Source organism: Eleutherodactylus coqui, chromosome 1 (genome assembly GCF_035609145.1).
Source record: "Eleutherodactylus coqui strain aEleCoq1 chromosome 1, aEleCoq1.hap1, whole genome shotgun sequence".
Lineage (NCBI taxonomy): Eukaryota > Metazoa > Chordata > Amphibia > Anura > Eleutherodactylidae > Eleutherodactylus > Eleutherodactylus coqui.
In genome coordinates this window covers 448,965,138-448,990,403 of record NC_089837.1, presented here as the reverse complement: position 1 = coordinate 448,990,403, position 25,266 = coordinate 448,965,138, and the positions used below count along the sequence as shown (strand labels likewise).

Genomic DNA, 25,266 nt, shown 5'->3' with positions numbered 1-25,266 from the left:
CTTTGTCATAAGTTAAATTATGACCATGCAAGGAAATGTTAAAATACTGCATGAGCTATTTTGACTTCAATTGAACCAAAATGACTAGGGCAATGTGGCTATTGTACAGAACACGTTTTTTAGTCCCGTGCCCCCTAAATAGGAGACCTGCTATGCATCCATGCCCCCAATGTCTATAGAACTGCCTGTGCAAACAGCATCCGTGGAATTGTAAAGAATTTGTAACTAATGCAAACAAGAAAGTGGCCCGAGGGCCTTTATCTCATTTCTAGTAACTGCATGTCTTGGCAGATGTCTTCATAGGACAATAGAAATTTAATAATTCAAGATGTTTCTGGCATAATTCATTTTCTGGATAAATCCAGTTATGTTTTTGTACTAAAGAAATGTAGCTGCTTGGTTTATCTTAATAATTATTATATGTCCCGGGCTGCAAAAAACGGGGCCTCCAGGAACCCCAGATTGCAATATTGACTCCAGTTACTAATATTTCTCATCATGTTTGATATTTATGGACTGCCAAAAAAATGTGCTCTGAAAAATGATGGTCATGATTTCTCACTGGGAGCTTCCTATGGGAAAATATGACCTAAATAAGAAATATAACAAAAGAACTCAAAACGTGATCACTTGGTGCCGCTGCTTGCAAAATGGCCACTGAAGGCTTCAAAGAGCCACTAGAAGGTCCAGGGAAATAAGCAATTTTGCTTTATTATATGAACATGTAGTGACCTGGACTGGCAGTACAGAATAGAAGTACTTTACCTGTAACTTAAGAGCAACTTTTCTAACTACCAGTTAATTTAATGAAGGGTAGTTATGCTGGACTTTGTTCAATAAGAAGAGGGAGTCAGGAAACTCAAGATTTAAGGTTGTTTAGGCACCGTCATAAATCAGTTAGTTTGTGCTGAGCTGTGACAGGCCCCTGAGTTAGCATAAAAGGTAGGGGTTACGGTTCATTTTGTATTGCACAGTTGTTTATGATAAGTAGTGTTAGAAGACAAAAGTGAAGGGCAGTAAGCAGTATGGAGTGAGACAGGGAAGAGGTCAGTTGGAGGGGAGAGAGAGGAGCTGAGATGGACATGGAGGAAGCTGACAGCCATGTGAAGACCCAGCTTCTTCCCCTCCTCTGTCCTGCTGTAATTAGAGACATGTTGTGTAAACTTTAAAGCAATCCTGTGTGCAGCAGCCCATAGATCACCCGGATGCTAAGAAACTGTTTATTTTCCCAAACCTGATGTCAAGCCAGCTGTTTTCTACTGGACAGCAATGCAGCTGCAAAACTTCAGACAAGAAGTAGAGAATCTTCATAGAAGTTTGTGAGTACTAAAGAAAACTTGAGCACAGAGTTTCAGAAATGACTAAACTGTTAGTGGGGTTGATAAGGGGTATTTTCTCATCAGATCTCTATATGGCTCTTCCTTAGCTCAGATGCTGCCACCTCAACGTTTGTTTATCCATGTATAAAGTGTTAAACAGTATATATGCAAGTTGTATATGCAATTTCTGGTGCTTAAGAATAATGCAGACAACCATGGGCCTGAAAGTAAATGGTGTGCCTGTCATTTACCTACATATGTGTGTTAGTCTTATTTCAATACCAATCGCTTTTAATCTAGGCACTGGTGTCATGATCACCTAATTTCATTAGTCGTTCAGATCCTGTTATATACCTTCAATGGTGCACGAGTTTACAAAGAGCATGCTGCACGCATTGCCACCGTGACATGTCTCCTTAGCCACATCTTAGAAACCACTCAGAGAGTGCAGGCCAGTTCCCACATGTTGCCGTTGCAAACATACAACATGTTTCTGCCTTGCACCAGGGTCTTTGTCAGGTACCTGGATGCAGCAGATGGATCCAACCAATCAAGCAATGATGACTTTACTGAAAATTCATTCACCACCACTAGTTTTACCTCTTACCTTTCAACATTTTGACTGCTACCTGCAGGGACACGCCTGATTTGCTAATGCCAAAAGCTTTTGCAGTAACCACTTTCCCAAAAGCTCCCGATCCGATGGTATCTCCTATAATATACAGAATACTAGATTAGTTTAGATTAGTTGGTGTGTATATTTCACAGGAAATCATCTGCATCTCACCAAACTCTAGATTCTCTCTTGGAAATTCCCATTTTTTTACATCGTAGGGCAGAACGCTGAAATCAATATAGATGTATTCATTATCAGAGGGTCCGATGTATTGTATCATTTGCAGCTGACTTTCGTATTTGTGCCTCTGTGCAAAAACAGGAAAAATATAGTACGAGATAACTTCATTAGTTGAAGAGTTAAAGATGTGACAAGGTTAGAAAGGAGAAAATGCTACCTTTTTGTACTTGCTCAGAACCAGCATACATAGAATAGCAAAACACAGGCTACAAAGTCCAGTCACAGTTAGGAGAATAAAGTTTCTTCGTTCTGTAACAGAAATATAATGGTCGGTTTTAGAGGGTTATAAGATATCTTCAAATGGTAAAGAACCAAGCCACCTATGTACAATGATGGTTATTGACAAATGCCAACTTACTTTACTGATGTACTTACTGAATGCCATTTTACACCCATCTCATTGCGTATTGGACCTCCTTTGGCCCACAGCAATTCGTGATGGCATAGATTCTACTAGGTATTGAAATTGTTTTTCAGGGTTATGAAATCTTGGCCCTGGCTAGTCTAGCACTGATGACCAGACCTCATTTAAAGCGGCTCGATCACTGGAGTTTTTTTTAGTTTAACCCATTCCAACCCACTGTCTGACGTCTAAAGACATTCTGATTGAAGGCTGCACAGCTTCCGATGTCGGAAGACATCCAGCAGGGTATTCTTACTGTATATTACTGGTCGCTCTGTCGTCAGGGGCCTCTCCAGTATGTCCAATACCACAGTACTGGCTCTAGCTAGTAGGTGGCACCATTGTATAATGGCAGAAAAAGAAAACCCCCTAGAAAACCCTGAATCCAAAATTGGATTGCAAAGGGTTAAATGTAGATTCACACTGAAACTGATCCATGGAAAACCTGCTCACTTGATTTTATGCTGCACTTCAGGGTCATGCATCTAATTTGCATATAGAGAAGCTCTAATTGTGAAAAAACAGGTGCCTCTAATAAAGTGGCCTTTCAGTGTACTTTACTTTGCTGTTATTACTAAAGGGCTTTTCATCAATAGTTGATCGACGAGGTTTGCCATTTAGGATCCCCACCATTCAGCTGATTGAATAGCCTGTGGGGCTCCGGTGAGCGCTGTGACCTCTTCTCACGGCTGTGACATTACGTATATTGGTCACATGACCGGAAAGCCATCCAAGTGAATAGGACTAATATGCAATACCAGGCACAGCCACCATACCAGATACAGGGCTGTGCCTGTTATGGACTGAAATGCTCACCCAAGTGCTACTGTGATTTCAATCAGCCGATCGGCAGAGATCCCATGTGGAAGAGCCCAGGCGATCAACCATTGATGGCCTATCCCGAGGATAGGTCATCACTAGTGAAATGCTGGAAAACCCCTTTAAGCATTGGTTCTAGGGGACAATATGGAGCACATACAGGTCTGTGCTTGCAGCATTACCATATACTTGATGACTTAAAGGGATTTTCCACCCAATATGTAAAAACTATCTATATACTATTGAATAAAAAGTTGGAGTGATAACAAAAGTGTGATTAGGGCTTTTTTATATCTTTGAGTTTTGTGGTGGCAGACATTCTTGCAGCGGGAACAGAACATGAAGGTTGTCACTTTTCCATTGCTACAAGGGAAGATTACCTCTGTAATACAGTGTTGTATGTAAGCACCATGCAAAGTACTGATAGCCCCATACTACTACTGTATGTGTATCCATCCATGCACCATGCACACAACTCTACCAGGTGCACGATGCCTAACCAATGGCAAGATGAGCATAACACCCTATTAATTTGCGGAATCGCTGTCATGTTTTGCCTGTCATCTCCTGCTGTGATCCACTAGCATTGAGCCACCCACTGCATTGTATTAAATGTTGTGATGTACCTGTAGATTTCCTACCCTCTTATGTTCAAATTGGAATTAACAATCAACAAACAAACGTACCAACTTGATTAAATAAAACTTCTGCACATGTTCTTCCGACAGAATTGATGGCACAGCCGCAGATGGTGACCGTTTCTGCCTGGTCCTCTACGTCCAATGTGCTCGTGGACAACCAATCGTATCTATTTCTTTCTCGTGGTCCCAATGTAACTCCTCTATTGATTTTTAGCTCACAGCTGTTAATAAAATCCTCATAAATAAAAGTCTCTGTTTAAATCAAAATTTCCATAAATGCTAATTATTCCTATGTAACTTACTTGGAGCCGCCATCACTCTTCAGCCACAACCAGCCTGGTGGTGGATTGCTTTGTGCCTTGCAGGAGATTCTCTTTTGGTTGGTCAGCTTGCATTCAACCTCAGGCTTTTCTAATGATAAAAGGTAATGTATAAACCTAAGAGTGTTGTTATATGTACGGATTTTGCTCAGGTTTTTTTAAACCCTTTAGGACCAGAGATTTTTAATTTAGTTTTTTTTTCATCCCCGCCTTCCCAAAGCCATAACTTCACCCCACCCCCCACCCCATCATTAACCTTGCCATATAAGAGCTTGTTTTTGCAGGACAGGTTGTATTTTTTCAATGGTACCATTTTATGTACAATAAAATATACAAAAAAACTTTTAAACGTTTTTAAGTGATGAGAAATTTAAAAAAAAAATGCAACTGCACCATTTTTGGAGGGTTTAGATTTTACAGCGTTTACAGTGTAGGTAAAGTTATATATGAACTATGTTTTATGGGTCAGTATGATTACGATACCAAATTTTTAGTTCTTTACTGTTTTAATAAAGGAAATAAAATATTTTCTTAAACAAAAATTGCTTTCCATTGTCATTTTCCGAAACCTGTCGCTTTTAAATTTTTTTTTTCGTTTATTGGGCTAGTTTTTTGTGTGAGGAGCTGTAGTTTTTAGTAGAACAATTTTGGGAAACATATGTCTGTCTGGTCACTTTTTTATTTACCTTTTTGGTAACCAGGATAGCAAAAAGATATAGCAATTCTGGCATTCTGTTTTTTTTTCTACGGCTTTCAGTTATATTTTAATGGTTTGGAATTTTATATGAAATGTGGGTTTTTTTGTAGAGACTTTTTATTGGGAAAACGGAAAAAGGGGATTTTTTTGAACATTTAATATTTAAACTTTTTTTTTTTTACACATTTTTTTTTAGTCCTCACAGGGGACTGGAACTTACAGTCATTTGATTGCTTGTACTATATACTGCAATACTTTAGTATTCATTATTCAGCAGTCAACTTTTACTGTGGCATCTAAAGAGTCAACTGTGGCGATCAGAGCTAAAGGCCCATTTACATAGCACGAGTGTTGGGCAAGCGATGCTCAACACTCGTCCCTGTGTCTCTGGACTCCCGTGCTTCTGCATGGGAACTAGCAGAGCTGGCTCACACACAAAGCGGCCAGCACGGGGGTGGGGCAGTGCAGTGCAGATGATTTCTCTCCTCTCACTCATCACTGATTGTGCAGTTTAAACAGGCGCCGTTCAGTAGCGAACGGCTACTGTGTATCTTAATGGAGGGGGCCGGGGGAGAGAGAGGAGAGAAATCTCCTGCACTGCCCTGCCCCCCTGCTGGCCGCTCCGTCTGCGAGCCAGCTGTGCTAGGAACACGGGAGCGCGGACACACAGGGACGAGTGTCGGGCATCGTTTGCCCAACACACGACCTGTGTAAATGGGCCTTTAACGATGATCATTGCAGTTACCATTGGCTGTAAGCTGTCAGAAAAACTCACAAGCCAACTCCATTCACACTTCATGACCGCCCATTTACATTAGGTGGTTGTGAAGTGGTTAAAATAGTGTTTGCAGTCAAAAACAGGAGTGGATTCAAAAAATAAGATAAGTGCTTTGTGTCCTTTATACTTTCTCTCCTTTTATGATCCACTTGTGATTTGGGCTTTAAAAACTGCATTGAAAAACCTGAAAAAAACTTGCACAAGTGGCAGCTCTCTAAGGCGGGTTTCACAAGACCATATTACAGGTGCACTTATGCTGTTCAGCATTCTAGCCCCACAGCCGATCTACTGACCCAAACTCATGGATTTTACATATAAACCAGCCTTGCATTCATGCAACATATGCTCATCGAAACGTTTTGTTCTTTTATTGCTTGTTTATTCTTGATGGCGCTGTCTGATCACAGACAACTTCTTTAGTACAGGAGCTGTAGTCATTAAGACATCAGATTAATTAATACATGGATACCTGATATCAGCAGAGCAAAGCTGCTGCTTGATAGGGGACCTCAGATCTGGCCAATCGAGGGGAGTCCTGAGCAAGGTACAGTATGGCGTATATATTGTATATTTAACAGGTATTGTCATGATAGGACAGCCCCTTTATTTCCTTTCCGCCTACACCATACGCAGTACAGGTAATTGTGGATCATAAATACATGGGGGGCCAGCTATGATACTAAATACAGGCTGATTCAAACTAGAATGGTGCAAAATAGAGATGAGCAAACGTGTTCGTTTAGAGCAATTACTCGATCGAGCATCGCTTTTTTCGAGTAACTGCCTAATTGGGCGAAAAGATTTGGGGGGCGCCAGGGGGTGAGCGGGGTGGAGTGAGGGGAAAGAGAGAGCTCCCCCCTGTTCCCCCCTGCTACCCCTCGCCCCCCAAATCTTTTCGCCCGAGTAGGCAGTTACTCGAAAAAAGTGATGCTCGATCGAGTAATTGTCCTAAACGAGCACGTTCACTCATCTCTAGTGCAAAATTAAAGCTGATTTATTCCTACATGAATGGACATCCAACAGCCAAAATGACATGAAAAGATAGAACTCTTCAAGTTTTTAATGCACCTTGCAGATGTTTGATGTGAACGCGTTAGTGATACGACAGATGTCAAGCCAGTAGTTCAGTTTTGCCTAGACGCAACCCAGCATATCTTCTCTTATTGATTCCGATGCAGCGGCGATGCATTGCTTTAGGTCATGTAGCGTCGCCCACAGCACCCATATCAAACATCTGGAAGGTGCAGTAAAAACTTGAAGAGTTCTTCTATCTTTTCAAATAATTCTGGCTGCTGTATGGCAATTCATGTAGGAACAAGTCAGCTTTACTTTTGCACCTTTCTTTTTGAATCACCCTGTATATTAAATACAAAATCACAAAAAAACTATCTAAAAATGAGAACTCACTGAGTAAATTCAAAGTGAAGGTTTTGCTGAGTTGTAAGTCATCATTTTCTATGTAGAACAGGTACTCTCCAGGTGCGTTTTTATGATGGCAGTATTCAGATTTGCTGTCCAAGATTGAGAAAATATATTACCAGTTAGCTTTATAATATTGTCATTGGTATATTCAAATAATTAAAGGGGTTTTGGGGGATTTTACTATTAAAGGGGTTGTACCAAAAGTCGGATTGTGGGGGGGTCCCACCAATGAGACAGAAAATCACTGTACATATGGTCAACCATGAGACTGATTTGTAAGCAGTCAGCTTATAATACCTTTGTCCATTGTCATCCGTGTCAAGCGAACATGGAGAGACGTTTGAATTGTGAATCCATGCGCATCTCACAGCTGGAAAAGCTTTAAACTCTGCAACAAGGCAGAAGTCTTCCTTTGGGTCAATGTCACGTTCCACAGTTAGAGTGTCCATATCGATAAATCCAGTGGCTACAACAATACAAGAAACAAGAACTCTTTTAGGAATAATAGTCAAAAATGGAGTTTAGGGCAGGTGAGTTTGGGCTAATGTAAGTAGGGATGGCCTTATATGAGACAACTATGGTCTGAATAGTCCGAATAGTAATTTAAAATAGTCACTACAGCGAGCTGTTAGTGTACAAACAATTTTTGTTTGTGTGCTTTCACATAAAGCGATTGTTGTTCAAATTTGAATGGGTGGGGGTGGGGGGGTATAGAGAGAAAACTGGGCTAGTTATTGAAAAACAGACAATTGCTTGATTGAACAAGATGATATTTAATCAACCAGCAACTATTATTTAGGTGAGCTGAAATGAAATCGATAGTGAATTGACATTGAGGGTGACCAATGACTTTCTGACAGTGAGGGTGATCAGTGGGTGGAACAGGTTACCACAGGAGGTGGTGAGTTCTCCTTCAATGGAAGTCTTCAAACAAAGGCTGGAGAAACATCTGTCTGGGATGATTTAGTGAATCCTGCACTGAGGAGGGGGCTGGACCTGATGACCCTGGAGGTCCCATGCAACTCTACCATTCTATGAATGAATTCTCGCTTGTCATCCTGTTGGTAGCTGTATTTATATAGAACAATAGTCACTTACATTCACTCTATTGAGTGACTATTCTGACAGTGGCTGTTCTGTGTAAAGCCACACATGGTTAGAAAGTTTTTGTTTTGTGGTTGCCTTAAACAGGCCCTCTCACCACTCATGACATGTATTAAAGAAAACCAGAGGTCCTTCTGCAAAAAGAAGCTATTAAACTCCTCCATCAATGTAAAAATAAAAACAATATGGCTCTCGTATGTTAACATAAAACCAATTTTTGTAAGTGTTTATATTGTGCTAAAGTAGAAAAACATCAAAGAAACTATATAAATTTGGTATGACTATAATCGTACTGACTAGCAGAAAAAAGGAAAAAGGTTATTTATATGGCATGGTAATTGGCACAAAATTAAAAACAAAAAACAATGGTGGAAATGCTATTTTTCAATATGTTTTATGTCCCCCAAGATGGGGGGAAATTCATCCCACAAAAAAACATGTCTTCATTTAGTTATGTCAAAGTAAAAATGAAAAGTTATAACTTTAGGAAATCAAAGACAGAAAGAAAAAGGTACCAGACTAGGCCCGTCTTTAAAGGGTTAAATTCTGGTGGTCTTTCAAAGGAATATTTGAAGAAAACCTTGTAGGTTTTGCATTAGATTGAGACATTGTCATGGTTGGGAAAAAGTCTGTAGCTGTAGAATTACTGAATTAAGAGCTGGATGAGAATTCCATCATAATCTGGTATTGTGTAAATGATAGATCAGGACAGTTCATGACTGACAGGTATGGCCTCAAACATGTGCCCCTAATAGGCAGGATGCCCCTGAAGTATATGCTATTTACGGATTATTCACAAGATATGTCATAAATGTCTGATAGATTCGGGACCCACCTCCAGGACCTGAACCAATTTCCATAAGAGAGATCTGTCAAGGGTGCTGGGGTCCGGGTAATTGGAAGTCCCTGAAACTACCCACAACCCCTGTCCCTACCTACTTGCCCCCCCTAGGCTAGGCCCTAGGGAAACAACTGGGTGACAGTTCCTAGGCTCGCTAGGGATGCGGGGCAGAAGTCAGACACACAGACAAATACAGGTAAACATACAAACACAAAGGCAGGTCAGGCAATACAGGTTGGCAACAGGAGAGAACGAGGTACAAGGGGTGAGGCGAAGGCAAAGTCGGGTCCAAAGCAAGCGAGTCAAAACTGGAAATCCAATACAGGTAACGCGGGTGCAGCTGGAGACCAAACATACACTTGGCCACTCAGGAGGAAAACTGAGCAGTTTAAATGCTGTCAAAACTCCCGCACCAGCAGCTGATTGGGGCGGAGAACTTGTCAGCAGCAGAACCCAATCCCAGGACGCCGGGAGTGAACAGCCCCCGATGCCTACTAAAGACAGGCAGCGACAGAAGGAATGCGCCCGGGTGTTATGGCAACAGAGGTGCGGGGCGGTAACCCACCACGTCCCCAGCAACCCAGCTAACTAGGCGCATGCTCCCTGTGTACGGGAGCCGCGGCCAGGGGAGGTCACCAAGACCGTGGGTCCTCTGCGCTGCACCTCCGTAGCCCTGGTAATAGGACCAGTAGTGCGGACACGGAGACCCCCAGAGCCGCCGGACCTGACAGGATCCTTAACACCATACTGGCTAGTAAGGTGACCACTGGTAGCTGAAACAAGGCTGTGACTGAATAGAGAGGTAGCCGGGATTATGGAAATAGCTGAGCTTTCTGTAGTCCACTCTTTTCCTAACTCTCATAGAAGTAAACAGGAAACAGTGGAACACAGTAAAATTGGCTGTTTCTGTAAATCTGACCATCTCTCGATTGACCTGCAGCCTGGATACAGCAGTCGCCTGACCAGGTGGAGCAGGGTCAGGGGACACCTGTTCAAAAAAATAGTTGTGGATTCCTGAAGTGGGATCGACATTTATCAGAAATTTATGTTATATTCTGTGAGACAAGGCAATACAATCTGGATAGTCATAAAGAAGACCCAGAGCCGCAAAATAAATCATCTACAAATGACAATGCAGTTGAAGTGGGTGGAAGAGAGAATGTTCATGCCTATTGGTCTCCTGTAATCGGGATATTACTATGCCCACTCTCATGGCCTCTTTCCATGAGGAATTCAACCTTAACCAGAAATATAGCTTACAGGCCTCACAGAACTAAATGAAGTCACTGCATCTGCTAGAAAACTGGTTTGGCAAATTTAGCTTTCGTTCAGTCAACTATGAAGTTACATGAGCTGCTGGTAAAGACTCAATGGCCAACAGCTGTTGGATAATGTCCGCCAACTGCTGCGACAACGCCTGAACTTGCTGAGACAAAGCCACATGTACAGACAAAGCTTTCATTTGCTTTGTCAATGGATCAACAGCATCCACACTAGGTCTAGTGCAATTTTTGTTTTTCTGTTAAAATATCAAGTCTGTCTGAAAATGCTGACAAAAGTCAGAAGAGCAGGATACCATAGCAGTCCGGACAGGCGTGTATACAGGAGAATAATGGTAGCCAGACACAGGACCAACCAGAATACTGGGGTACAGAACTGAACGAAACACTCTGAACCTCCCCAGCTGAACCTGCCTCGAAGAGGAACACTTGTCGTGAAGACAACCCCACTGCTTGTACGAGGCAAGGTCCAAGGTCATCGAGAAACCAGGGATACCAGGAAAGCGTGGACGCAGAACATAGAACACTGGCAACTGACAACAGAAAAGAATACAGAGAGTACAAAACTAACAGAAAACAGGAATACATAGAGCACAAAACTGTGAGCGGATAGGTATGCAGAGAGTACAAAGCTGACAACAGACAGATATGTAGAGAGTCCTGACAGAGGCAGAATACCAAGCGTATAACCGGCGCCCTCAGCAAGGAGGAGCTGATTTAAGTGGCATAAAGAAATTACTGACTGGCTGATTGGAGTGTCAATTATCCCAGTCAGACCACTAGTCAAACAACTCCAATAAAGTTACTAACTGGTTGGCTGGGTTGTCAATCATCACAGTCATCTCATTAGCTAAATAGCTGAAGAAAGTTTAACCCTCGAAGTACAGGACTGAAGGAAGAATGCATGCACCAGCAAGTGCATCATGTGATCTGAGGCAAACGTCATGACGACACTCCTGAACTGAACCCAAGACTTGGGAGTGGCACCATGACAGAACTCTTGTATGTTCACTGCTTACAAATAACTTACTTAAAACTTTGAAACTATTGCTACTAGGGATCAGTACCTATAACTTTAAGGCTTTCTGATTTATTTGGATGAACTGTTGAAGTGCATGTGATGTTCCTGCTGTGTCCTCCATATACTGCAGCAAACAACACTCTCACCATACTCTTGTCCTCCAGGTATAAGCTCTTTTTAAAGGACATCATCTACAATGTAATAATAAATAAGAGTGCATAAGCAATTCACCATATTATTCTCATACTTACAGATATATTGGGTTTGCATATATTTTGTAAAGGGAATTAATCAAGCAGTAGATACCGAGGACACTAAACTGAAGAATATTTGTTTATTAAAAAAAATCTTATGACAGCAAGTCATAATTTGCAATTTTTTGGCTTTTCTTTTTGCACCCCTCAAAGCATTTTCTAAAAAAAGGGGATGGGGCATCTGTTTGTAGCTGCTGTGGATTTCACAATCTGGCACAAGTACTCGCCAGACAAGTGCCAAATGTATTAAGAGAGTCTGGAGGGTATAGGTTCTCTTCCTTGTGGAGACCATCTAGTATAGATGTCTTTTTTTGTTGTTGTTTTTCAGGGGTGTAGGGGCAACGAAGGGCTTATTTCTTTTTCCTGGTCGTGGTAGGCCCTTCAGCTGAAGAGTGAAGTCTCTGCAGCCCTGCTCTTGAATCTCCAGTTCACCTTAAGCTGTCCTTCCAGCCTCAGCCTGATGGCTGAAGGAGTACCCACCACTACCAATTACTCCAATCAGGGGTGGTAGGCAGGCCAATTCATATTACTGGATGGGTCCCACTTGTGGCCTGCCCCAAACCCACTGCATGTTGGAGAGTAGGGCCCATCCATTTTTACTGGATGAGTCCCTTCCCTGTTTGCCTCGGCAGCATCGCACAGTCCTCTTCCCAACCCACAGCAGCCTCATGTGGGGAGTTGAGCCTGTCAGCACTACTGCGCTGATGCCATGGGGCAATACTGCGGAGACTGTGTGGTGTGGACCGCCAGAATTCCTGTACGAGCCGCTTGTGTCCCACGGGTCACATGTTGTGCAGGCCTGATCTAGTAGGTGTAAAGAAACTTAACCCCTTAGTGACGGAGCTTTTTTGCTTTTTTCCATTTTCGTTTTTTCCTCCTACCTTTTAAAAAAGTGTAACTCCTATATTTATCCATCAATGTAGCTGAAGGAGGGCTTGATTTTTGCGGGACAAGTTGTATTTTTCAATGGTACTATTTATGGTACCATATAATGTGCTAAAAAAAATGTTTTAAATTCTAAGTGGAGAGAAATGAAAAAAAAACAAACAACATTCCGCCATATTTCGGTGCGTCCTGATTCTACGGCGCACAAACTACAACAAAAATAACCTGCTAACCTTATTCTTTTGGTCAGTATGATTACTACGATGTCAAACCTATATAGCTTTTTTTGCTGTACTACTTGTATTTTTTTTAAAGATATTTAATTTTTTTAAATTACTTATTGCGCACAATAGCTTTTTAATTTTTTTGTCGACATAGTTGAGTGGGGGCTCATTTTGTGCGGTATGTCCCTTAGTTTCCGTTGGTACCATTTTTGCATACAATTGACTTTTTGATCGCTTTTTATTACATTTTTTCTCGGAGATAGGGTGACCAAAAAGTGCATTTCTGGCGTTATTTTTTTTTTTTCGGACCAAGTTCACCATGCAGGATAAGTAATGCATTACTTTGATAGATCGGACTTTTACGGACGCAGTGATACCAAATATGTATTTTTGGTTTATTATTTAGATTTTTTATTGCAAATATGGCAAAAGGTTTTTTTTTTTAACTTTTATTACTTTTTTAAAAAATAATTAGTAAAACTTTATTGTTCTTATTTTTACACTTTCTTTCAGTCCTCCTAGAGGAACACAACCAGCGATGCTTTGATCGCTCCTGCAGTATGATGTAATGCCATAGCATTACATCATACTGCATTCTGACAGGCAGCCTATCAAGCCACCCCACGGGGATGGCTTGATGGGCTGTCTGCCAAGACAGCCATGGGGCCTTTCAGAAGGCCCCTGGCTGCCATGACACCTTTATGGCTCCCCCGATCTCACATCAGGGGGGCCATACAGGACCCCCGAACATCAGTCGGGGGATTTAAAGGGTTAGTAGCCGCGAACGGCCGTGCGGCCGATTGCAGCTATTGCCCACAGGTGTCAGCTGTAATAAACAGCTTATGCCCATGCTGTATGGAGGGAGATAACAGCGCTGTCTCCCTCCATACACGTCCTGCAACGGCAGGACGTAAAAACACTGTGGGGCCATCACTAAGGGGTTAAAAGGCCTTGCGATGCTCCTCTGGGAAATTTAGTATGCAAATGGGAGATGTTACAATGGGCAGTGCCACTTATTAAAAGGTAGCTTTCCTACAAGTCCACGTCTGACCTTTTAACAGGCCTTGTAGCATGACTGGGAATATAAGGCAAAGCCAGAGCCTTCTCCAGAAGGAAACGAAAACCATGTTCAGAGAGCTGGTTTACATGTCTTACCTGTTCACTTTCAGTATCCAGTTTATAGTTGTATGATTTATAGCATGCCCAACAGCGTATAACAAAGCTCTCTCCGGTCTTAAGGAGTATTTCAGGGTGAGATGTATTAGATGTCAGATCTTAAAAACAAACGATAATAAAAGGTTAACCAAGCTTTTTGGTCTGTACACTTATGAGTTGCTACAATATTAGGTCTGTAAAAACCTGTAGTTAAAGGGGCTTTACACCTCTATACTATTGATGACCTATCCTCAGGGTAGATCATTAATAGTTGATTGGGACAAATGAATGGGAACTTAGTCTGCCATATCTTTCTGGGCCATTGCAGTGTTCACACAGCTATATGTTCCATGCAGACATCAACTTCATACACTAGGGCATTGGCCCAGTGATTAACTGATAGGCAAGGGTCCTGGGAGATGAAGACAGACCTTGACAATCAACTCCCGATGACCTATTCTTAGGATAGGCCATCAATAGAAATTTATGGATAATATATCTCAATCGAGGGTTCTGTTACCAATGAAAACCTGTTTACAAGGGTGACTAATATCCTGTTACTGTTATAACTTTATACTATGGGCTACACTTATTAGAGACAGTGGTCTTGAATAAGTTATGACAGCATAAGATGTGCCAAAATAATCACATGACAATGTGGACAGCGTAAGTAAGATGCACAGCAAGTCAAAAGCCAAATATACGAAGACAATGGAGATTTGCATTGTAACATTAAATATCAATGGAGTCCATCATATGTTTGGATCCTACACATCATCATCATGGCTTCTGTTAGAAACAGTCACTATGATGCCAATTTGAACACAGCCTTATAGGTTTCTGAGTGATTCCTAGCTAAAAAGGCTGTCCAATTTGGAAGCTTGACGTTAATACAGGCGAGTTCTCTCTTCAGGATGCAGTTGATGGCAAAACGGCTTCTATAGGAAAGACAGGATCGGTTCTGGCATCAACTTGCTTCTGGTATTAGGAATTGGGTAATGTATGGATTCCCTAGGGGGTGAAATTATTACTCTGCGATAAAAAAAGTAGGGAGTTACTACATAACATTATTGATGACATGAGATGATGACATTGTGGTATATTACCAATGGTATAAAGCTGGCTGCATTCTCTTCCAAGAGCATTAACTGCACAACAGTATATATTCTTTTCCATAATATCCATTGCTTCTATTTTGTTTCCCACCTTTACATTTCCAGAATTATTTGACTCAGAATTTGGAATAGAGTTTGTCTCGTTCTTGCATCTTTAATAAGAAATCAAGAGGGTGGTTAATATCGAACATTGTAAATCAATGCTTAGAAATTGATGCGGTCACACCTAGTGAGCACCAAGCCATAATCGTATGTTTTAGTGGCACCTACTCATATTTTTCACCAGGTGAAGTGCATGATATCCAATATACAACAGGTTTGGGGTATCCTTCAGAAGAGCAGCTCACATAGTCTGGTTCAAGTGTAAAATAAGGTTTTCTGGGTTTGCCTGAAAAAGAGAAAAAAATCATACGTGACTTCTCTGTCGTTCATTTTCTCCTTTTCTTGCATAATTTTTAATGCTGTTGATAATATATAATTATTAGAGATGAGCGAGCGTACTCGCTAAGGCAAACTACTTGAGCGAGTAGTGCCTTATTCGAGTACCTGCCCGCTTGTCTCTAAAGATTCTGCTGCCGGCGGGGGGCGGGTAGCGGCGGGGTAGAGGGGGGAGGAACGGAGGGGAGATCTCTCTCTCACTCTCTCCCCCCCGCCCCCCTACTCACTCCCGCAGCTCACCCGCACCCGCGCCGGCAGCCGAATCTTTAGAGACGAGCGGGCAGGTACTCGAATAAGGCACTACTCACTCGAGTAGTTTGCCTTAGCGAGTATGCTCGCTCATCTCTAATTATATAGTAACCTGAATATGTATGTTTCCTTTACTCTGTCCTTCCAGGCACTGAATGAAGAAACAGGCGACTGAAGAGGAATCTTAACCTGATATTGTCCTTCAGACGATCACAGCCAAGTGGCCAATCATACAGAAGTTAGAAAAATGACGCTCTTTGTCTTATTTAACTCATTCCCCATGAATTTTATAATACATTATTATGCTGTGTGTATAAATATACATTGCTCAAAAAAATTAAGGGAACACTCTTTTGCTTATTGCATTTGGTTATGCTGGATGATGTTGCAGGCAGAATAACCTTCAGCGTGGCATCTCCAGACTCTTTCACGTTTGTCACATGTGCTCAGTGTGAATAGAAGGGGGCACCAATGGCAGACCTGCTAATTTCGGTGTTCTCTGACGAATGCCAATCAAGCTGCCCAGTGATGGGCGATGAGCACAGGTCCTACTACAGGATGTCGGGCCATCATGCTTCTCCTCGTCTTCCGCTTCCGATGTTGGGTTGATTCCCTTCTCCGCCGCTGTCCAGCTCTCCTTGTGTAATGCCTGTGTCCTAGTACCTGCTCCATGCTCTTGAGATTGTGCTGGAAGACACAGCCAACCTTCTTCTGGTGGCTCGTACTGGTGTGCCATCCTGGAGGAGCAGGACTACCTGTGTAACCTAATGGGGCTGGAGATACCGCCTCATGCTACCAGTAGTGACAAAAACACGAGCAAAACACAAAACTACAGAAGAATCACGAAGGGAGAGAGGAACTGTTTCCATTCCCGTCTTGGCGGTTGTCTTACGGTTGGCTCTCCAATGCTCCTGTCCTCACTTTCATGTGCACCAAGGCAGGTGAAATTGATTCACAATAACCTGTGCATCCTAACTGGGTAGAATGAAATCCCTAAAGTGTAAGTGATGTGGAGTTATAGTGTGATGCTTAAGTGTTCCCTTCATTTTTGAGCAGTATATATAATGTATATAAGTATCTAATCCAAATTTTTTTCCATGCGAATTTTCTGACTGAGCATGGCAATGACCGTGTGAATGAACCCTAATTAATGAATGAGTACTACTACCGTAATTATATAATAATTAATGCAGTTCCAGATTATGGACTATAATCTGGGGGGAAAGAGGGGATCACTCTGCAGGCAGAAAGCAGCTGCTGTAGAGATGGAGACAGGCATAGCCTCCTGGGTACTACAGGTGAGGGTAAGGCAAGGGCTGCCTGGCAACTTGGTAGCATGACATTAAGGCCTCTTTCACATGAGCGTATGTGTTTTTACACTCAGCCGTACGCCGCCAAAAAAATTGCATGAAAGGAAAAAAGCCGTGATCAACTCCCGATCTAGCGTTTTCTCATCCATTCACATGTGCAGCTACAGCGTATCTGAAAAAATATATGCTGTAGCACAGAAATTCCGTGGTCAGCAGAAACCATCAGAATGACTTAGGCCCAACATCCACAGGCGAATCTGATTTGCAGAGTACACACGGGCCACCTGCGCAGAAGATCCGTAAAACAAACCACCCATAAGGATGCATAGGCGTCCGCAAACACCTTAAAAACATGCAGACTTGATTTGCGAACCTTTTGGTCTGGAAAACAAATCACAGCATGCTCCATTTTTCTGCAGATCCCACATGGACGGCTTCCATTGAAGGATACCGCGGGAAAGCAGGAGTTCAAAAATAAATGCTTCCGTTGTACAGAACAAACAAGATCCAGCCGGGGCAGAGACGACCCGCACAAGATCCATACAGGTAAGAAAATGTCCATGGCAATGGGCAGGGTTGGATTCCGTGCGGGATTCCCTGCACGGAATCCATGTGTGCCGTGGACATTGGGCCTTCATGGGTAAATAGAGCCAGCTGTCTTCTTTTTTCAGCATTGGACACTGCTAAACTTCCTTCCCCTCCCTTTTTTTCCCTCTTCCATAGAAGGCTTTACTCCTATGGGAGCTTCCAACGTATCTTGTCAGTAGATAGGGCAAGACCTATATTGTCATGCGCCGTATAAAATCGGTTGCCATTTTCGGTTGCCGATGTTCTATTATTCCATTTTTTTCACGCGCCTAAAAATCACTCATCTGACTGAATACATTGGAATTAGAGATGAGCGAACATGTCCGTTACGGACACATCCGCACCCGGACACCGGCTTTGCCGAACACTGCAGTGTTCGCGCGTAAGTGTCCGGGTGCCGCCGGGGGGCGGGGAGATGCGCGGCGGCGCGGGCGGCAGTAGCGGGGAACAGGGGGGAGCCCTCTCTCTCTCCCTCTCCCCCCCACTCCCCGCCGCACCCCCCCGCGCTGCCACGGCGGCCCCCGAACTTTTTCGCCCGAACACTGAAGTGTTCGCAAAGTTCGGTGTTCGGGCGAAAAAGGGGCGGAGCCGAACGTGTTCGCTCATCTCTAATTGGAATCAAATACATCAGAGAGTCACGATATTTTGACGCTGCTACATTACTTGCGTATATACGTTGGTATGAATTAGGCCTAAAAGTGCTTACATATGGGCGTAATTTAGCTGCAACATGCACCGTAACACATGGAACATTCTGCACCAAAATCCATATGCCTCTGTGTGGATTTTGATATGGAACTGAAAATGGCTTAATTCTGCCAGCAATTCCACATCAAAATCCACATATAGACATGCGGGGTAAAGGTGTGGAAATTCACAGTGATGTCATGGAATATTCCGGTAATGTGAAAGGCCACTAAGGATATGACGATCTCAGTGAAGAAGTTGCACAGGTGACCCAAGTCTTCATTCGTTTGTAGGAATATACTTCTGGGTCTGCTGAGTCACCTGACAACATCATTAAACTCTGTGCTCTCGTTTTCACAATGTAATAATTCCAAAGTCATTTACTTACTTCTTATTTTCACTTCAAAATATATGAAATAATTGAAGTTTTGACTTTGTATCCAAAGCTTATATAATCCAGCGTGTTTCCCGGTGGCTCTTACCAGTTCCAAACAACTGTGGCTGCTGAAATAAAGAAATGTATTATTTTGGTCAGTAACGCTAATATGTAACACTGTGCTATTGATAAACGTTGAGTGCCTGAACATTGCTACATAAGAAGGCTTGTCTCTAGTGAGACATCAGCATTATGTCCCACTCTTAGCATAGAGAAGATGATTTTAACCCTTTTCAATTCAATTTGTATCCTGGTTTTCCTAGGGGGCTTACTCTTTTTCTGCCGTTATACAACAGCACTATCTGCTGGCTAAAGCCAGTACTGCATGAGGTGACATGTTGGATAGGCTACGACAGTAGAGAGGCTGGCAATATACAGTAAGAAGACCCCGACGGACGTCTTCCAACATCGGAGCTGTGCAGCCTTAAATCATAATGTCTTCAGAGGTCAGACAGTGGATGGGAAAGGGTTAAAAAGCTGTCATCTCTCCTGTCACTTCTGCTTTAGTAGTTTGTATTCTCCATAAAGCAAGGTCATGCAAGATTTCTGTCCAGCAAGCAATTACTTTATAAGCCTGTGCATAAACTGAGACATATTAGTATAAACATGGAGCTCATTGCTACTAGTAGTTACGCTGTCTAAAATCTGCTGTGGATTTTGGTGCGGATTCGTATCAAAATCCACATGTGTTACATACGGATATTGGTGCATATTTTAACATAGATGTCACCACATTATTTATAGAGGTGTAATCTGTATGTACAGTGGCACATCCTTAGGAGACTGACACAGTTGAAAAGTATCGAAGAGCATAAAGAATAATAAAACAAGTTATACTCATCTCTTGCATGCCCCCATTGCTCCGGTTCCTGCTCACTTCTAGGTCCAGCTATCATGTGATCATTTTAGCATGTGACCACTGCAGCCAATCACCGGTCTCATTACCCATTGAGGCTGGTGATTGGCTGCAGCGGTCAAGCGCTTAGATGGTCATGTGACAGCTGTACTTGGAAGGGAGTGGAAGCCACAGAAAAGCCACACAAAAGAGTGCAGCCTGCTGGATTAGGTTGATCAGTGGATGAGGTGGGGGAATGATTGAGGGGTGGTAGCCTTTTAAATATGCACTGGGCCCACTGGGGTATAAAACAGCCAATGGTCCTGCCAAAGACAACTCCATTTGAAACAGATTTGAAGCCAGTCAAGTTGTTAATGACAATACTTCTCTCTCTGCAGGTTCTGCTTCAATGGCCCCTAGAGGTTGCTGTCATCAGTGCACCTTACTAGTCTTCTGTATTTGTGGCACATCATACTCTGGTAGATATCTGTTAGGTTAGGTTCACATCTGAATTTTCATTTCTCAATCCATCACATGATCAATATCAATCATGCCCAATAGACCCCATGAGTGTCCAAGAGACTCATAATGAGCTCCATCAGGTTTCGTTATGGTATCCAACATTTGACAGGAAGCAGAAAATTGTCCTGCGGGCTGCGCTATTTTTCTCCTGCAAATTGGAGGAAATCTGCAATGGAGACCCCAATGCAGATGTGAACTTAGCCGTATTGACATTTCTTATTTAGTTAAGACACAGCAGTTACTAAGAAAACATTACCTTACTACCAATATTACCTGTTCTCAGAATTGTTCACAACGTAAGAGATATTGTTCTTCTCCAGCAACCAGACGAAAGTCACCGTCTCGCTTATGTTCTGAAAGACTTTCAACTTCACTGATTCAAAAATGTTCACCTCCACTGTGATAGCTGCACTAGAAATGTTATGTGATGCCCAAGAACAGTTCAGGTTTATAGCATTGTTAAAAGAAGAGGAATCCTGTAAGATAAAATGTATTAATAGTAAACAACTATTTTATCATAATAATTAGCACTAAACACAGAAGAGGGGAGTCATTTGTGAACAATGGAATGCCAGCTGACAAATAACATGGTGCACTCCAAATTCATCAGCATGGGTAGAAGTCGATTCCAATTGTCACCAGGTGGTCACTGTTCATCAAAGCCTCGGCAAAAAACATGCCAAAATCCGTACTAGTGGTGCGGATCCACAGCAGAAAGGCACAAAAATTAGCGTGACTGAAGTGGGCGAAATGCTGAAAAAAACGCACTTGGCTGCGTTTATGCGCACATAAAGTGCACTGCCCGCTTTCCCCTGCTGTGGCTGTGACAGCTGCAGCAGGGGATTCCTTGGATGTGAAACCCCTGGATGCTGTCACATCCAGGAGCTTCACCTTTGGTTAATGGGGCTGCCTCTGGTCACCTTTGGTCAAGGGCTGCCTCTGATTGGCTGAGTACTGTGACCAATCAGAGGCAGCACTCAACTATTGATTGACAGAGGTAGAACATCGTGCTCCTGTGCCACAGCTGCCACAGCTGTGCCAGAGGATTGTGATCTTCACTGTATGTTCTCAATGGGGTCGGCGCTGCTGCCGCCACCGGCCCCGTTGGGCGCAAGGTGAAACCCCTGGATCTGACAGCATCCAGGGGTTTCACATCCAAAAAAGCCGGAATGCCGCAGTTACTTGCGTTTTTAAATCTGCTGCCCTATATTTACCGCTACGCATTATTGTGCGCAGGTAAGTATCGGGCATATGATCGCTGCCCTTGAAAAGCATTGGTTCTAATAGATGCGGATGGCAAACGCAAGTAACATGCGCAGCGTACCAACACACATCTGACTGAGGCCTAATAAGGGTAAAATTTGCTGCAAATCTGCCTCAAAAACTAGAGTTTTATGTTGCACAGCTGTTCCTAAAATAATATGGGACATATACAATCTGGGCAGGGGCGTAACTATAGAGGATGCAGGGGATGCGGTTGCAACTGGGCCCAGGAGCCTTGGGGGACCAATAAGGCCTCTCTTCTCCATATAGGAAGCCCAGTACTATGAATAAAGCATTAAAGTTGGGGGCCCCGTTCCAGGTTTTGCATTGGGGCCCAGGAGCTTCAAGTTACGCCTCTAAATCTGGGGTAATCCACCACCTAGTACAAGCATTGCTACTACATTTTAGCTCATTGTACTTTTTCTACAAATCTAGAGCCCCTCTGTCTAGTCTATTATTTATTGCACATTCACCCCCACAATGGAGGCTTTTGGTTAGGCAAATAACATGAGTCATGTTTTGAGGATCTTTAAAGAGGATCTGTGATCTCTTTGTTTTAGTAAACACTAGTATTCTATAGGAACTAATAATTTTCTGAGAACTCTGTATTAAGCTGTTCCGCTATTGTTCCTCTTAGAAATGTATGAAAGAATTGACTGCTGGATGTTACCAGTTGGGGGAGAGTCTCTACGCAGTCTGACGCTGTCCAGTCAGTGCTGATAGCATCGATTGTGTATGTGCAGCGAGCAGGAGTTGGCAGAAGTAGCTCGAGTGGGTGTTCTAACTTTGGCTTGGTCACGATGGAGGCTACTGTGCGTAAAATGGAGACTCGTGCAGCAGGCGGATTACATGAGGGTGGTTGGCGACAGCAATCGGGTAAATTCGATGTGACGCCAGTGACTTTGAATGTAATGTCATGATGAAATAAAGAGTCCGGTCCAAATAAGTTGCAGTAAAACTGAAGGCACACAGTTTACTGAATATCACAGATTGAATACACTGTTCACACTTGATAGTTTAGCCAGCAGTAGAGCACTTCAACAATCTTCGTATGCATATGAAATAACACACAAAGAATCCTGGACTCTTCCCTGAAGGATGAGGCTGCCAGAATAAGTTAGATGGTTGCTGCTCTGGGAGGTTATTTGTGGAGGAATGGAGGGAACAGTGCAGGCTCTCCTGTGGAAACACAGACTTCTGACTCAGCAGGCACACGATAAACTCACAGTTACACGCAAGAAGAGAAAAAGTTCCTCACCTATGTATCAGGTTGTGCTCGCTCCCGTCTTATGTTCCGTCCGTATCCTCTCTTTCAGCAGGGATAACTTTCCATCCTATACCGCTCGATCTCAGCGGTTCTTTACATTGTAGACAAATAAATGGCAGGAGCTTGGATGTATGAAAGTTAAAACTCTTCTGCTTTTATTTAAATTGTGCTCATTACAGCAAGGATACTATGTACGCCCGGAGGACGTGTTTCGATCTCCTCCGGGCGTACATAGTATCCTTGTTGTAATGAGCACTATTTAAATAAAAGCATAAGATTTTTAACTTTCATACATCTAAGCTCCTGCCATTTATTTGTCACAGTTACACGGCATGATTTCCTTCCAGCTATGTGGGATCTACCCTTACTCAGATTCCTTCTGGTAGGGGGGAAAAAGACTGTCCTGCAGCCAGCTTCACAACTTGACTTAATTAGCTCTCTCTCCAGCATCTAGCTCCATGACTTGATTAACCTAGGCCTGACCTTACTGGACCTAAGCCAGGCTTGACTTGACTTGAGTTGGCCTAGACTAGACTAGCCTAGACTAGGGCTAAGCTTGACTGACACCTGGCTTGGCTGGACTCCCTAACCCCACCCCTGTTCTGTCTTTTATCCTTACCCGCTAAGCCTATCCTGAGCTAAGGGAAATTCTCACTACCCAATCCCAGGGCTAGCTAGGGGTAATTGACAAGACACAGAGTAGGTTAGGGTGAATTGTGCCTAGTCATGCCCATGTCAGTTAGAGCAAACATCAGACTTTAACCTTTTAGTGACCTATCAAGGCCAATACACAGTACATTACAAACAGTACAAACATACATACATTTACACACCACATGAGGTAGCTATTAAAGTGTTGTGAGGCCCTAACTCTGGGTCACTACATATGGACATGACCCATTGACAAGGTTAATGGTAAAACCCAGTTATTAGTTTACTTATATATTTCCAGGATATTGTTATTTAATGGAGAATACAAGTATTTACAAACACAGCAAATTTAAGAGTGGTGACAGGTCCTCTTTAAAGGGTTGGCTTATAGGGCAGCTACCTGTAAGTGGCACTAGAGACATTTCTTTCTTCTGGAAGTTGGCTATATTGCATAGTTCTACTCCAGGAAACTTCATTTCCAGCACGATCTCCGGAGAATCAGCCTCTAGATGTGACACTACATTAAAAAGGTTGTCTGGAACTTTGGACCTTTTTTGCATTGATGGCCACAGGATAGGTCATCAAGGAATGATTGGCAGGAGTCGGACACTTATGATCTCCACCAATTCCCAGTGCCACTGTCAGCAAGGACAGAGCAAGAAGCAGACTGTGCTGTCTGCTGACTGTGCCAACAGAACCAAATCGGATCCCTGTAATGTCGGCACTATGTGCTTTCAGCCCTGTCCAACATTGACAGCAGTGCTGGGAATTAGCTGATCAGTGGGGATCGCAAGTCATGGATCTTTGGCAACCAAAAAAATGCCCAAACTCCTGGACAGCTGTAACCAACAAATAATAGGGCAGATTAACTAATGTTTGCTAATAGCTATAGACAACATAAACTTAGAGGATGTAGTCAGAAGATGCACCAACTTTTTCACAGTGGAGCATGCTGAGTGATAAATTTGGCACTTTAGACTTGCCTTGCATGCAACTTCATATACTTTATGACAATGAAGCCCCTCAGAAATAGCTATTTAAAGGTACGGTTCCTTATTGAAACTTTGGTTATTTGTCTGTAAGGCATTCTGTCATGATATCTTCGATGTACAAGTTCCTCTATGGCTTCTGCACCAGTTTACAGCTCTTTGTGCTTGAAACTGTTCTGCTTTCCAAATGTCTGTTTTCAGGTATATTAGGTATACATATTAACCACATATATTTATCATGTTTCTGGTCCTTGTGTCTACACAAAGCTGGCAGGTAAGCGTAAGGTTTCAACATCTGAAATATGTGAAAGTATAAACTAGTCATTTGGCATTATAGGTTTATGTTGCACCAAGTAACCACCCTTTTATTATCGTGAACATGAATAATTGTAGGAGTTGCATAGAATAGTTTTATCCCTTTTGGTTGATTAGCGTTGAGCTTTCTATATACCCATTGAACAACCACTTTATTAAAGACGCCTATCATTTCACGATTGGAGCTTCCTTGAATGGAAGTTAGACCCGTGACTCGGAGTTCAGTATAAAATCATGTAACAAGATTTCCATGGACCAGTTTCAGTGTGAATCCACATTAGAATGAGAAAATCCAGCGATCTCAGGGACTTCCAACAAAGCCTGGTCATTGGTACTAGACTAGCTGGGACCAGGGTTTAATACATAAAACCTACGGGGTTTTCTCATGCAATGTTATGGAGAGTATACAGAGAAAGTGAGGGCTGCAACGAGGCCTGCAGGGCCGTAGGAGGAGGCCTGGCATGACAGGGTAAACAGGAAAGTGGGAACCGAATAGGTTAATTGAAAGAAATAGGGGCAGAGCTAGTCTGCGAAAAGGGGACGTAGCCAAAAAGTGCGTGAAGAACCGTGGTTGACATCAGA

At 42.7% G+C, this 25,266-nt stretch overlaps 1 protein-coding gene across 1 annotated transcript in view; it reads right to left on the bottom strand.

Annotated features, from left to right (window-relative positions):
• FLT3 (fms related receptor tyrosine kinase 3) overlaps positions 1–25,266 on the bottom strand; it is a 95,749-nt gene that overhangs the window by 32,886 nt on the left and 37,597 nt on the right. Inside the window, exons 3-15 of the mRNA XM_066583272.1 lie at positions 20,473–20,675; positions 18,795–18,910; positions 15,405–15,522; positions 15,126–15,286; positions 14,020–14,138; positions 11,548–11,692; positions 7,553–7,721; positions 7,241–7,344; positions 4,341–4,449; positions 4,084–4,259; positions 2,333–2,424; positions 2,107–2,242; positions 1,927–2,031 (exon numbers count right to left, since the gene is read on the bottom strand). Coding sequence (XP_066439369.1) covers positions 1,927–2,031; positions 2,107–2,242; positions 2,333–2,424; positions 4,084–4,259; positions 4,341–4,449; positions 7,241–7,344; positions 7,553–7,721; positions 11,548–11,692; positions 14,020–14,138; positions 15,126–15,286; positions 15,405–15,522; positions 18,795–18,910; positions 20,473–20,675 — 1,753 coding nt within the window. The remainder of the gene's footprint in view (positions 1–1,926; positions 2,032–2,106; positions 2,243–2,332; positions 2,425–4,083; positions 4,260–4,340; positions 4,450–7,240; positions 7,345–7,552; positions 7,722–11,547; positions 11,693–14,019; positions 14,139–15,125; positions 15,287–15,404; positions 15,523–18,794; positions 18,911–20,472; positions 20,676–25,266) is intronic.